General features: G+C 43.2%; 2 protein-coding genes across 5 annotated transcripts in view; one reads left to right on the top strand and one right to left on the bottom strand.

Moving 5' to 3' along the window:
• creb1a (cAMP responsive element binding protein 1a) overlaps window positions 1-1,230 on the bottom strand; it is a 10,494-nt gene extending 9,264 nt beyond the window's left edge. For all 4 annotated transcript variants that reach the window (XM_076303193.1, XM_076303196.1, XM_076303195.1 and 1 more), the window contains exon 1: window positions 1,115-1,230. The gene's annotated coding sequence lies outside the window, so the exon portion shown is untranslated. The remainder of the gene's footprint in view (window positions 1-1,114) is intronic.
• A 455-nt stretch (window positions 1,231-1,685) lies between these two features.
• On the top strand, window positions 1,686-7,861 carry chmp2bb (charged multivesicular body protein 2Bb). The gene is made up of 6 exons (XM_076303198.1): window positions 1,686-1,826; window positions 2,300-2,391; window positions 2,775-2,969; window positions 3,583-3,685; window positions 4,422-4,528; window positions 6,563-7,861. Exons 1-6 carry the CDS (start codon window positions 1,793-1,795, stop codon window positions 6,674-6,676), a joined length of 645 nt encoding a protein of 214 aa, XP_076159313.1. The 5' UTR covers window positions 1,686-1,792; the 3' UTR covers window positions 6,677-7,861.
• The last annotated feature ends 4,929 nt before the right edge of the window (window positions 7,862-12,790 follow it).

Below are 12,790 nucleotides of genomic sequence, written 5' to 3'. Positions count from 1 at the left end.
GTACAAAAGTGTAAGCATTAGTCAAAGTGTAGCTGAAAACATTGTGGGAGGAGGGGGGGCTAAATATGCAAAACTAATATGGAGAAAATATGGAGGCAAACTACATTTTCCAGAAATAAAATGACTTGCGAGATGTGGTCTTCAGCTAGGTGTTACAACACGGAATACACAGGAGACTGTAGACGTTGCAGGGATAACTTGCGTGCAGAGCGAAAGAATGCATGCCTGAATGCGACTGTCTCTGTGTGTGCGCGTATGATTGTGGGTAGAGGTGGGAGTACTAGACCAGACTCGCCGATGACTCAAAGTATGGCAAGAGTTGCCAATTTGCCGCCTTTTTACTTCCGGATGTATTACAAGTCAGGGAATCAATTCCATCAGTATTTGTTTACATGTTACATACGCTACAGCATGACAATATCGACCATTGTAAATTCACCTTTAATTGATACTTGCAAGCGGTAACCACTCAATGTAACATGGTAACGTTAACTAGCGTTGGAATTTATTCACCCCATGTCGAAATCTGACACCATGCGAGTTTGAATTTGAGTGAAAGTATAAGATGGTAAGTTACGCAATCTCCTACGACTGCGAAGACGCATTGCAACTGTTCAGTGCTGCACAGCTAGGTCGTTTTAAACCACGAAAAGAGCAGATCTATTCAACCTCGCCGAATCAACTCTTTATATGGCGTTGGGTTTGCGCTGGGTGGGCTGCTAGCTCCCAGGCTAAATGTTTGCCTGCATGTGTCCAGCTTGCTGTTCCATTTCAAGATGTTAGCACAGAACACCATGTCATAGGAAAAAACAGCCACCCTGATCGCTAACGTACCCATCCTATGTCCAATCGCGTACAGTTTGATGACTGGTAATCTGCTCAACATTATTACGCTAGTTTTTCCCGTGGATGCATAACAGATCTCATTCGTTTCCTCCAACTCCACATCTCTTTCTGACTCATTCGAGCTAACGGGCTAGCTAGCAACTTAGCTGTGTGAAACATGCCCACCGCCGCCATGATCTCTTTGTTAGAAACGGACCGAGCATTGCCGAATATTAACTTTTACAGCGTGTGCATTATCGCTTTCCCCCACCGACGCGCCTCTTCTTACCCGACACAGACTCTGCTCGTCACTCCCGGGCCCTCGGAGCTCCACTTTTATTCAGTCCGACACGTAAGAGACCGCGTCAGGCTACACCTCCGTCGCGTCACCGAGGACAACAACACGGAGAACGAGGGGGACGAAAATCAGCTCTAATTCACTATCGACAGGATCCGATGTTGTCCCGGAAAATGCCGAAACTGTAACGAAGAGGGCCGAGCTCCACACGAACATGGGCGGATTTACACGAAACTATGCATATACTGCGCATGCTCACACGAGAACGTTGTTGGCGCAAAGATTCTATAGTTAACTTAGCTTTATCAACCGTCTCTGGTTGGCTGCTTTAACATTCATAAAGTGCTATATTCTTAACATTTAACGACACTGTTTGACGTTGACTATGGACATAACATTTTCAATCTTTACGAAAGTATTTGCATGGATGGCGACGACTAAGCCGCGCAGTTGTGATTGGTCCATTTTCACAGAGAATCAGTTCGAGAATCAATTTTCCACCAATGACGGCCCATTGTGTTGACGTTTGCGAGGAGAAAAAAGTAGTTGCTCTTCCTGTTTGGAATCAAACCAGGAAATACAGACCATGTAACTCGGAACGTCGAAGTTGTGTGAATGCAATCTTGTCAATTTCTTTTTTCTTCGCTCGTATAATCACACATTATAGTTATGGCTTCGTTATTCAAGAAAAAGACGGTGGATGGTGAGTTGGTCTTAATAATTGTCAAGTTGCCTGCATATTTGTCGCCACAATTGCGGGATAATGCTGCATTTTAGCAAACTAATGTTGACGAGCTAAGCTAGCAAGCTAAAAGTAGCCTTACCAGTTTATGTGGATTGATCTCTGTGATTCCTAAGTCGCCAGGACTGTAGGGTATAGTGTCGCATTTACCAAGCTTTGAAACTTGCCAGCCAAAGATACCCTCCCTGAACTCAGGGGCATATTGTCGTTTGAGAATCAGTGTAAAGATCGTCTATCGCTAAACACCAAGTGATTCGATAGATTTGTACGAGGCCAAACCAACGTCTTTCCCTTGAAGACGTTGAGTTGACCAATATTCTCGAGACCACAGTCCGCTGTTCTAACTAGCCTATTGATGCTTTTGTGCTTATGTCTGGGGTAGGTGAGTGTGTGTGTTGTAAACTAGCTTCATTAGAACGTGATTCTTCTCCTAGATGTCATCAAAGAGCAAACCAAAGAACTCAGGGGAACCCAGCGGCAGATCACCCGAGACCGCACCGCCCTGGAGAGACAAGAGAAACAAATGGTGAGCACACACACACACACGGATTGTCGTAACTCGTGACAGTAGTCATGGCCGCACCTCTGTGAGTGATGTCATCAGACCGGTGTGGGATTTCCACTGTGACACACAACAGAGGCAGTGGAGAGGCTAGCTGACACCTTAACCTGTTAGTGTCTGAACATGGTCACTTACTACTGTGTGTGGGTGTGTACTCATGCTAGCATTCCCATTTCACCAGCTTTGAGTGTGTGTGTCTGTCTGTGTAAACATTCCCATTTCACCTGGTGTGTGCGTGCGTGCGTGTGTGTGTATGCACATGTGCACTCCCATATCATCTGTTGTGGGTGTGTGAGTACTTCCATGTCATGTGCTATGTGTGTGTGTCTGTGATTATTGTTGTGCAGGAGCTGGAGATTAAGAAAATGGCGAAGGCTGGGAACAAGGATGCGTGTAAGATCTTGGCCAAGCAGCTAGTTCAGCTACGCAAGCAGAAGAACCGCACCTACGCCGTCAGTTCAAAGGTCACCTCCATGTCCACGCAGACCAAGCTCATGAACTCTCAGATGAAGATGGCTGGTGCCATGGCCAAGACTACCAAAGTAAGAGTGCTCTATATGGATACATGAAACTGGCCTCTAGTCTATATGTAGACTGATGAAACTGGCCTCTGTAGACTAATCTGAGCGTCCCCTATATGTAGACTATTAAAACTGCCCCCTGTATCTAGACTATTGAAACTGCCCCCTGTATGTAGACTATTGAAACTGCCCCCTGTATGTAGACTATTGAAACTGCGTTTCCTGTATGTAGACTATTGAAACTGCCCCCTGTATGTAGACTATTGAAACTGCGTTTCCTGTATGTAGACTATTGAAACTGCCCCATGTATGTAGACTAATGTATGTAGACTAATGTAAGCAGCTTCTGTAGACCGTTTCAACCGCATAAACAAACATGTGTGTTCCTAAGGCATTTCTGGTGGCACAGAAAACAACATTGAGCTAATGGTAACTTGGGTAATAAAAAAATAAAAAAGTTTTAAAGTGGACATTTTGTAGAGCCTTATGCTAAAGTCTAATTCATTTTACTTTCAAAGTATTTGCGTTGGCGTTGAACGTTTCAACCGGAAACCTTCTAGGAACCGATTGAAAGGGTCTATATGTAGACTAATGTGAGCGGCCTCTATATGTAGACTAACGAAACTCTCTGTAGACCATGCAGGCGGTCAATAAGAAGATGGATCCTCAGAAGACCCTCCAGACGATGCAGAACTTCCAGAAAGAGAATGCCAAGATGGAAATGACGGATGAGATGAGTAAGGCTATATCCACATGAATCCGTTTTGTTTTGAAAACTAATTGACCTTCCTATGACTGTTAGAGCTCTGGGAGTCTCTCAGCTGCATTAGAGTTGGGGGGGTAGAGGAGGAGATGAATGTAAGGCTTGTAGATTTGTGTGTGTGTGAGTGTGAGTGTCATACAGTTAAGTACCAAATTATTCATACCCCTGGCAAATATTGATTTTCTCTTTATCAATATGTTTGTTCTGACTGAAAATGACACTGTCATATGCCAAAAGGTTGCAAGACAATGTGGGAGAAACATGAAATCAAAAAAAGAAGCATTTTCATCTTTTTTTTTTTTACCTTATTATGAAAAATGGCATGTCCAAAATTATTTATAACCTTATAAAGTAATCAATGAATACATCTTTATTTGCATTCACAAATCTCAAAATGGTTCTTAGAATACCTACCAACCCTCGTCATGTCTCCACAATAATTGTAGACCTTTTTAGCAGAAATCCAGGTTTTGAAGAATTTTGTTCCTAACTGAATGAGTAGGTTAGCCTCATTGACTCTAGTCATGGCTATTGACACTAATATTGCTTCCTATCCTGTGTGTGTATGTGAAATGGAGTTGTTATCTTGTTATCTGTTTGTGTGTCTGGTACAAGTGGATATAGTAGTTGTTTGTGTGTATATGTGTGCATGCGTTTGTGTGTGTGTATGCGCGGTGGACTTAATTGTTGTCTGTGTTTCTCCCTCTCAGTCAATGACACACTGGATGAGCTCTTCGAGGGCTCGGATGATGAGGAGGAGTCTGACAACATCGTCTCCCAGGTGCTTGACGAAATTGGCATCGAGATCTCAGGAAAGGTGAGTCCCGGAACATTGTCTCCCAGGTGCTCGAGAAGGCCGTGTGTGTGTGTGTGTGTGTGGTGTGTGTGTGTGTGTGGGGTGCTCGAGGAGGTCCTGATATCATTTCCCTCGGGATCAATGATCGTGTCTATCATCCATCTATCTCTGAGTGTGTGTAATTATAGCCTATAATGCCCGAAGTGTGTATGTGTGACACTGCAGGAGCCATGTGTGTGTTGTGGTGTTGAAAGTGCAGAAAGGCTTTAGAGAGGGGAGCTAGAGCAACCATTAGATACCATCAGGCCCACACGCACAGGCCAGAGAGGTATTCCATCAACCTTGCTAAAGGCTAAACCTGGCTTTTTTCGATAAATCTCGCTAATTTTAGTGAAATTAGTGTGGTTTACTTACATCCCAGTTTGGCAATTTATGCCACAGAACTAATCTGGTCCGTAGCAGGTTAACTTTCAAGCTTAATCAAGCTGTGTTGCAAAAAAAAAACATCACTCGGAAAACGAGTCCCAAATGAGTTCCGTCAACCTGTGCATGTTCATGTCCTACAACTTCAAAAATAGAAGTCAAAACTTTGTGTTCAACAGTGCCACCATGCATTGATTTATATATTCACTAGTTCTGAAGAATCTATGAAAATTATACAACTTAAAAATGTTTTAATTTGACGTGTGATTCTAGGAGTCCTGTTACTCTACGCGTAATTTGCGTTCTGTGATGGTGTAAAACGTAGCACGACGGCAGAGTAAAGGAGGCACAATTGTGCGTGTTCTCAGGTTCGCTTCTCACACAAAGCTTTACAAAGCATATCACATTGATAATGGCATTTATAGTGATACTCTTTAATGAAAGCCATTAAAACCGCTTCATGTGTCATGTCAAATCAACTGTGTGCTACACAGATTATATTAAATATTGGCAACCCGTTTAGAAATCATTTGGCTGGTTAAATGACCTGGTCCGGTGAAAATTGTGACTTTCCGCTCCCCCTAGCGTCCCCAGGCGGAAAACTGATAGACAACTATCTTTTTCTCTCTCTCTGTTCAATTTATATGACTATAAAATTCTTGTGCATGGCACTTGTAAATCGAACAGAAATTTTACGACATATAACCTCTTTTGGTCAAACTACTGTTTTGGTTTACTTTTCTACCTCGTGCATGAGCAGATACGAAGCTGACCTAAGCCTCGTTCGAATAAACGAGGGCAAGATCCAGCTACTTTTGAGTTAATGGAACGGCTTCAGCCCCAATTGAAAGTCTATGCTAGGTCAAGCCAGGCTATTTCTGTTAAGCGCCGCCTTCATTAAAGACGTTGATGGAATTCCCCCCAGTTCAAACAAAGTACTCACAATGAGATGAAACCTTTACAAAAACAACTCGCAATTGTGTGAATTAATTGTTACAAGTGTGTGTGTATGTGTGTGTGTGTACATGATCATTTGGCAACCGTTTGTGTCATCTCACTGCGGATCTTTAGTCTGAACTGGGCTGGGGTACATTTGAGTGAAGTGTGTTTTAGTGTGTGTGTGCACACTCTGTCGTGTGTGTGTGTGTGCGCGCATGCGCTCATCCCAGAGTTAAGTGGATGGCATGTGAGAATGAATTGGTTCTTTCATGAACACTAACCTACTGCTCACCCTCTTAACAAATGCCTGTGTTTAAAAGCAGTCTACCTACCATGTGTGAGTGTGTGTGTGTGTGTGTGTGCGAGGGAGCGTTTTAAGAACATCAATGATAATAACTAATGGTCAACAATATGCTGAAATGACTGTGGCACTCCAGTGCTGGTGGCAAGGGTGTTATCCCCGTGTTAGTGATGAGTTATGGTTTAAAAATGTCACCAGGCAAGGGTGGAATGACTGGTATGGATGAGCTTGGGATTTCTGGCGCCCCCTATTGATGTTACTTTGAATAAGCTGTCTGCTGGTTACCCTGTCTAAAAGGCTGGATTGAAGCCTTGTATGTTTTTTTAATGTTATTGAGTTGTGTCTTGAGCTATATCGTGAGCTATATCGTGTGTGTGTGTGTGTGTGTGCAGATGTCCAAGGCTCCCGCGGCGAGCAGGAACAACCCCAGTGCCTCCACGTCCAAAGCGGACACCATCTCAGACGACGAGATCGAGAGACAGCTGAAGGCCTTGGGAGTGGACTAACACAGAGAATCTTTCTCTCTCTCTCTCTCTCTCGCTCTTTCACTCACTCACTCACACACACACACATACACACACTGGCACACCACTAAGGAAAATACAGCTTGGACTTTCTAAGGCATATCCTGTCTGCTGAAAAGTCTGTGTGGACACAAACACATACACATGCATGCCTTCAGTCTCTGGTATGAACCTTTGAACGCTCTGAGACTCTGGAAACCTCTGCAGCAGAGTCACAGAGTCCCCACTGGGAGGTGCTGTTTTGACTCTTTCTGCTCTGTACAGCTGCAATAGGTAGACTCAGGTGTGTGTGTGTGTGTGTGTGTGTGTCTCTCTCTCTCTCTCTCTCTCTGAGAAATACACTCAATACACCCTCAATGCCACCCCCTACAACCCTAGCCCACTTAGTGCCACACTGTGTGTGCATGCGTGCGTGCGTATAGAGTTTTAGAATACTGACATAGGGACTTAAGAGTTGATACGTCCTTGAACCTGGAGTTTAAATAAGAATGCTTCCTCAATGTGTGTGTGTGTATGGCAGAGAGATCCCTCTATGTGTGTGTGTGTGTGCGTGTTGCTGTTCCTCAATGTGAGAGTATGTGGTGGACAGGTTTTCATTTAGTTTATCCCACCTGTCAACTCTTTCACCTCATGAGGCTGCAGACGACTTTCAGGATTGCAAGCATACACTGTGTCGCCACACACACACACACACACACACACACACACTCAGACACACTGTCACCAAACATACACACACACACAAACGCAGACACACTCCACACACACACAGACACACACTCAGACACACTCTCTCCACACACACACACACTCAGACACACTGTCTCCAAAACATACACACACACTGCATCTCTTCATCTTCTTCGTCTTCTTCCATAACGCACGCACACACACGCACTGTGTCTCCTCAGTCTGGTTTCACATCAGCCCACTGAGGGGCTTTATGGGCATCATGGGCGTTGCGGTCTGGACTGTTCTTCTCGCTAGTAATCCTGGTACGGGTCAGAGACTTGCCTTTAGGTGGTGGACAAGGTGGGTGAGGAACCCTTCCATATACTACAACATTTTCATTTTATTATATTGCCATAAATAAAGTACATGTTTGTAAATAAATTGTTACTAAGTCTGTTGTCATTTACTAATAAATGACTATGATCGCTGTCTTAATTTCCTGTTTTTTATTCATCTATTTTGAAATTGTCATGGTTACTTGATGTCATTTGTAAAGGTGAATGTGTGGTTCATGTTTGCTCCCATCAGCTCAGGCTGTGGTCAGGAATGATGTAACAGTGTGTGTGTCTGTGTCAGACAACTTTAAATGGTTGTTTAAAACGTTTTCTGAATCCTCATTAGCTCAACAGTTCAGCACAAGCTGGTGAGGTTAACAATACACAGCTGAGTCTGGGGGAGAAAGTTGAGAATGTTATTGTTGAGTCAAACAATAATTACAATGGAACACTTTAGATAACCGTCATAAAATATGTGGAAATGGTCAGACCAGTCTATATGTTTTAATTCACTCAAACTAGCATGAATAGGCATTAATGGGAGAGTAATTCTGATTGAATCCTCCCAGCAGTTTGTTTACATAATGTGGTGAGGGTTTGTCGGACTATTATTATTTTAAAGAAGGGGGGTAGTTTTTTGGGTGATGCAGAAGCTGTGAGTGTCCAAAAATGCATCCAGTAAAAGCAGAGGCCTTCTAGCCATGACACACGGACCCACTGTGTGTAGGCATTTTGTGTACTAGAACCCTCTATGTGTAAGTGTTAATTGGTCAAGAACCCTCTGTGTGTTCCAGAACCAGTGGGGAGTAGATGTTCTGTTTGTTTTTTTTTAGAACTAGGGGTGTTGGGGGAGTTAGAAATTGAAGTTGCAGTAAGTGTAAAAACTCAGGATGACAACCACTCAGCGTGGCAAAGATGGTGTCTTCACTAATAAGTATCTGTACCACCCACACACCCCCTGTGTCTGTCTGACTGCTGAGGATGCAGCAACTAAGCTGCAGAGGAGGCACTATGACGGTCCATATCAACTTTGTTGTGTGTGTGTGTGACTCCCCTAAAGCCCCTTGCTCCAAGCCAGAGCAGCTTGGCACAAATGCCAACACTGATGCCAGACCCAGCTCTTGGCATTTGCAGTCCGGGACGTTGTTTACCCGCTGAGCCAGCCCAATTACTACACACACAACAACAGGTCATTAGAGAGCTCTCAGGACATGGCAGGCTTGAGGAGATGTGGAGATATATGGAGCTAAATTTGTCTAGAACTAGGTTCGCTAGCTCTGTGTGTTATGAGTCCCATAGAACAACACTGCCACTGGATTAGAAAGTCTGTCAGCAGGCGAATTAGAGGTAGGCTATTTGTGGATCTGGGTGGCTCCTCTGCCGCAAAGATTGTCTCAAAGATATGTGTGCTGATCCACAAATGTGAAGATGAAAACTGCGTGTGCTGGTGATCCACAAATGTAAAATTAGATTTCACAAAGGCAATTTTCATTTTTACAAATGCCATTTAATTTACAAATACACATCTACAATTGTGAAAACCAATTTACAAGTTACAAATATGATTTTTTTACGTGTGGATTTGTGCGACTTGTGCGAAGAACGTCTCAAAAACACATAACTTTGGAAAGCGAAAAATGCATGTGCTGGTGATCCACAAATGCAGAATCACATTTCACAAATGAAATTTTCAGTTTTACAAATGGCATTTTATTTACAAATGCACATCTATATTTGTAAAAATCAATATACGACTTACAAATATGATTTTTTTAATTTGTAGATATCAAAACACACATGCAAATCAAGAAATATTTGTGGATCGCCCTCTGCGCATATATAAATATTATTGAGACAAATGTAGCTCCATAGTGACAAAGCACGAGCCATCACACACTCTAATGGAAATATATGTGTGTGTGTGTGTAACTGTGTATATGTGTGAACCCACAGACGGGAAACTCTGAACTGTTGCCGTGGTGACATTACCATCCAGTTGCTGGAGAAGAGCCATACAGCAATCATGTGCAAGCTCAGGAGCAAGAATCATCAGTCACCCTCATGGACACTGTGTGTGTGTGTTGTGTGTGTGTGTTTGTGTTTGTGTGTGTGCATGCGTGCGTGCGTTCACACGCGTGTCCACACAGACTTCTCAGCAGACAGGATATGCCTTAGAAAATCCAAGCGGTATATCTCTAAGTTGTGTGTGTGTGTGTGTGTGTGTGTGCACTGTGGTGACTACACTAAGGCCAGGGGGGAAAAGTGCCCTTAAACAGGAAGGAAGGTGAGGAGGACTGATAAAGGAAGGGAGGAGAGGAAGGAGAGGAGTCATGAGGAGTCTGAAGGAGAGGAAAGGAACTCATACACACATCTGGATAAAACATATTAGCAGACATGCAGTGACACAGACAAGATTCACGGATACATACAATACAAGATGCTATTTACATCATGATACATAGTTACGGAAAGTTAGCCTTTTTTTCACCAATCTGCAAAAAAAAAAATCTTACCAGTAACTTTTTTTACTAGGTCTTCCTGTAGGTGTCTAGTAACACCTCCCAATTTATCAACAGCCACATCCTCGGGGAAACACCTGGAGAGCCCGTCAAGGGGGTCTGGGCGAAAATAATGAAAACATTTCTTTTTATCTATATTAGGTTTTGAGATGTCTATTTAGGGGTTTTTAGGGGTGCTGAATCTATCCCAGCCATTATGAGTAAAAATGACTCCCAAGTCCATACAAAATCCATAACAAATGGTTTTATTGAACAATTACAAAACAAAACTTCCTTAATCGGTTAAAAATTAATCCAAATCCAACTCTTCTGCACTCCCTCACTCCTGTTATCATCTGACTAGTTGATGTTGTGGCAAGAGTTACCATGACAGTTCCCACAAGCAGACATACACTTGACTCCTTGCTTTTTACAGCAGCACCTGAGAGTGTCACAGTCCCCTGCACAGTTGCAGCTGACAAACTTCAGAAGGTAGTCCGGGATCTGTTGTAGGGACTGGTGCATAACTGTATTGTCCTTGTTTCCATCCATACCAGTGATGGACTTTGTAACAGTAGCCAATCTCTGGTCTGGAGATATGCTCGCAAAGAGTGCTGTGCTGCAGCTCCTGTAGTCGGAAGCAGTTTCTCAGACTTGATAGGTTATAATAGAATCTCATAAAACTGAGTACACTCTCATATTTTTGCAAATATTTTATTATATCTTTTCACGGGACAACACTGAAGAGATACGCTTTGCTACAATGTTAAGTAGTCAGTGTACACCTTGTATAACAGCGTAAATTTACTGTCCCCTCAAAATAACACGACACACAGCTATTAATGTCTAAACCGCTGGCAACACAAGTGTGTACACCCCTGAAGTGAAAGTGCTTAATGTCCAAATTGGGCCCAATTAGCCATTTTCCCTCCCCGGTCTCATATGACTCGTTAGTGTTACAAGGTCTCAGGTGTGAATGGGGAGCAGGGGGTCAGCCTGTCAGTGCTCAGACCGTATGCCGCACGCTGCATCAAATTGGTCCACATGGCTGTCATCCCAGAAGGAAGCCTGTTCTAAAGATGATGCACAAGAAAGCCCGCAAACGGTTTGCTTAAGACAAGTAGACTAAGGACATGGATAACTGGAACCATGTCCTGTGGTCTGATGAGACCAAGATAAACTTATTTGGTTCAGATGGTGTCAAGTGTGTGTGGCGGGAACCAGGTGAGGAGTACAGAGACAAGTGTGTTTTGCCTACAGTCAAGCATGGTGGTGGGAGTGTCATGGTCTGGGGCTGCATGAGTGCTGCACTAGGGAGCTACAGTTCATTGAGGGAACCATAAATACCAACATGTACTGTGACATACTGAAGCAGAGCATGATCCCCTCCGTTCGGAAACTGGGCCGCAGGTTAGTATTCCAACATGATAACGACCCTAAACACACATCCAAGACGACCACTGCCTCGCTAAATAAGCTGAGGGTAAAGGTGATGGACTGGCAAAGCATGTCTCCTAGGGTTGCCACCTGTCCAGGATTTTCCTGATTGTCCAGGATTTTCATGGTCTGTCCAGGAAAATAAAAATAAAAATCCTGGACACTGAATGTCCCGGATTTTTGTACATGATGCGCAAAATGTGTATTTCAGTTTAATTGAAGCGTGCCTACGTCCATAAACGTATGCACAGCCTTATTGGCTCTACAAAAATGACGTAGCATAACATGGGTGGTGGTGGTGGGGGCACGCACTGTGGAGGTTCATTAGAAATGGTAAGGTGGAGATGGAGAGTGTGTGGGACAAGGAGAGACAGAGAAAGGAAAGTTTATTCCACATAAGCAAAAAAGCAGAACCTAATTATGTATTCCCCCTTTTTTCTCAATACTGCCCCCAGGTGTCCACAACTAAAAACTGTTGAAAATATAACAAAATAATAAAGGTCTGCTATTAAATAAAGCAATTAACTAAACAAATAACTAGAAATTGTCATTCTTACTAATTTTAGCTAGACAATTGTCGCTTAGAATGACAGTTTTTATCTTGGGTTAGATGTGCGAAAGGCGCCGTTGCTAACAAACAAAAAGGTCGATTGGATGGTCAAAATGTCCAGGATTTTTGTCAGACACAGGTGGCAACCCTAATGTCTCCAGACCTAAACTCTTTTGAGCATCTGTGGGGCATCCTCAAATGCAGTGCCCATTGAAGTTAAGGGGGCACGTGCCCCCTCGGATTTTTCGTCCTTGATCATTTTTTTGATCATAACTTTGTTCCTATTATGCTCCATAATAAGCCAGAGCCTATAACGACTCAAATGTATTCTTCTAGATGTGTGATAAACCGTAGCAAAATAGCTGAAGACCAGTCAACAGCCTTTTTACTAAAATTGGTGTCTGTGTATGTTCCCGTAACAACTCACACGTGCATTCAGCTCGCAATGTTTTGCTTGTGTTGAACTGTTACAGTTAACTTTAGGCTACAGTTTGAACAGTTGAACTGTTACAGTTACAGTTTAAACAGATACAGTTAATTGTGTTGAAGTGGTAAGTAGTCTAGCTAAGCAATAAAAAGTAGTGGAATTATTTGTAGTTGACCA

The sequence above is a fragment of the Alosa pseudoharengus genome, unplaced genomic scaffold, assembly GCF_046254945.1.
Source record: "Alosa pseudoharengus isolate Yale_2024_CS ecotype anadromous, Long Island Sound unplaced genomic scaffold, YU_APseudo_1.1 YU_APseudo_1.1_scf_24, whole genome shotgun sequence".
NCBI classification, from domain to species: Eukaryota; Metazoa; Chordata; class Actinopteri; order Clupeiformes; family Clupeidae; genus Alosa; species Alosa pseudoharengus.
The sequence above is the reverse complement of the archived record's forward strand: the minus strand, read 5'-3'. Positions and strand labels throughout refer to the sequence as shown.

What these genes read in the sequence shown, in the direction of transcription:
- chmp2bb (XM_076303198.1), top strand. Translation starts at nt 1,793, where the DNA reads ATGGCTTCGTTATTCAAGAAAAAGACGGTGGATG. An exon ending in CCATGGCCAAGACTACCAAA is followed by an intron (nt 2,970 to 3,582) that starts GTAAGAGTGCTC and finishes AACTCTCTGTAG; the next exon opens with ACCATGCAGGCGGTCAATAA. An exon ending in GGAAATGACGGATGAGATGA is followed by an intron (nt 3,686 to 4,421) that starts GTAAGGCTATAT and finishes TCTCCCTCTCAG; the next exon opens with TCAATGACACACTGGATGAG.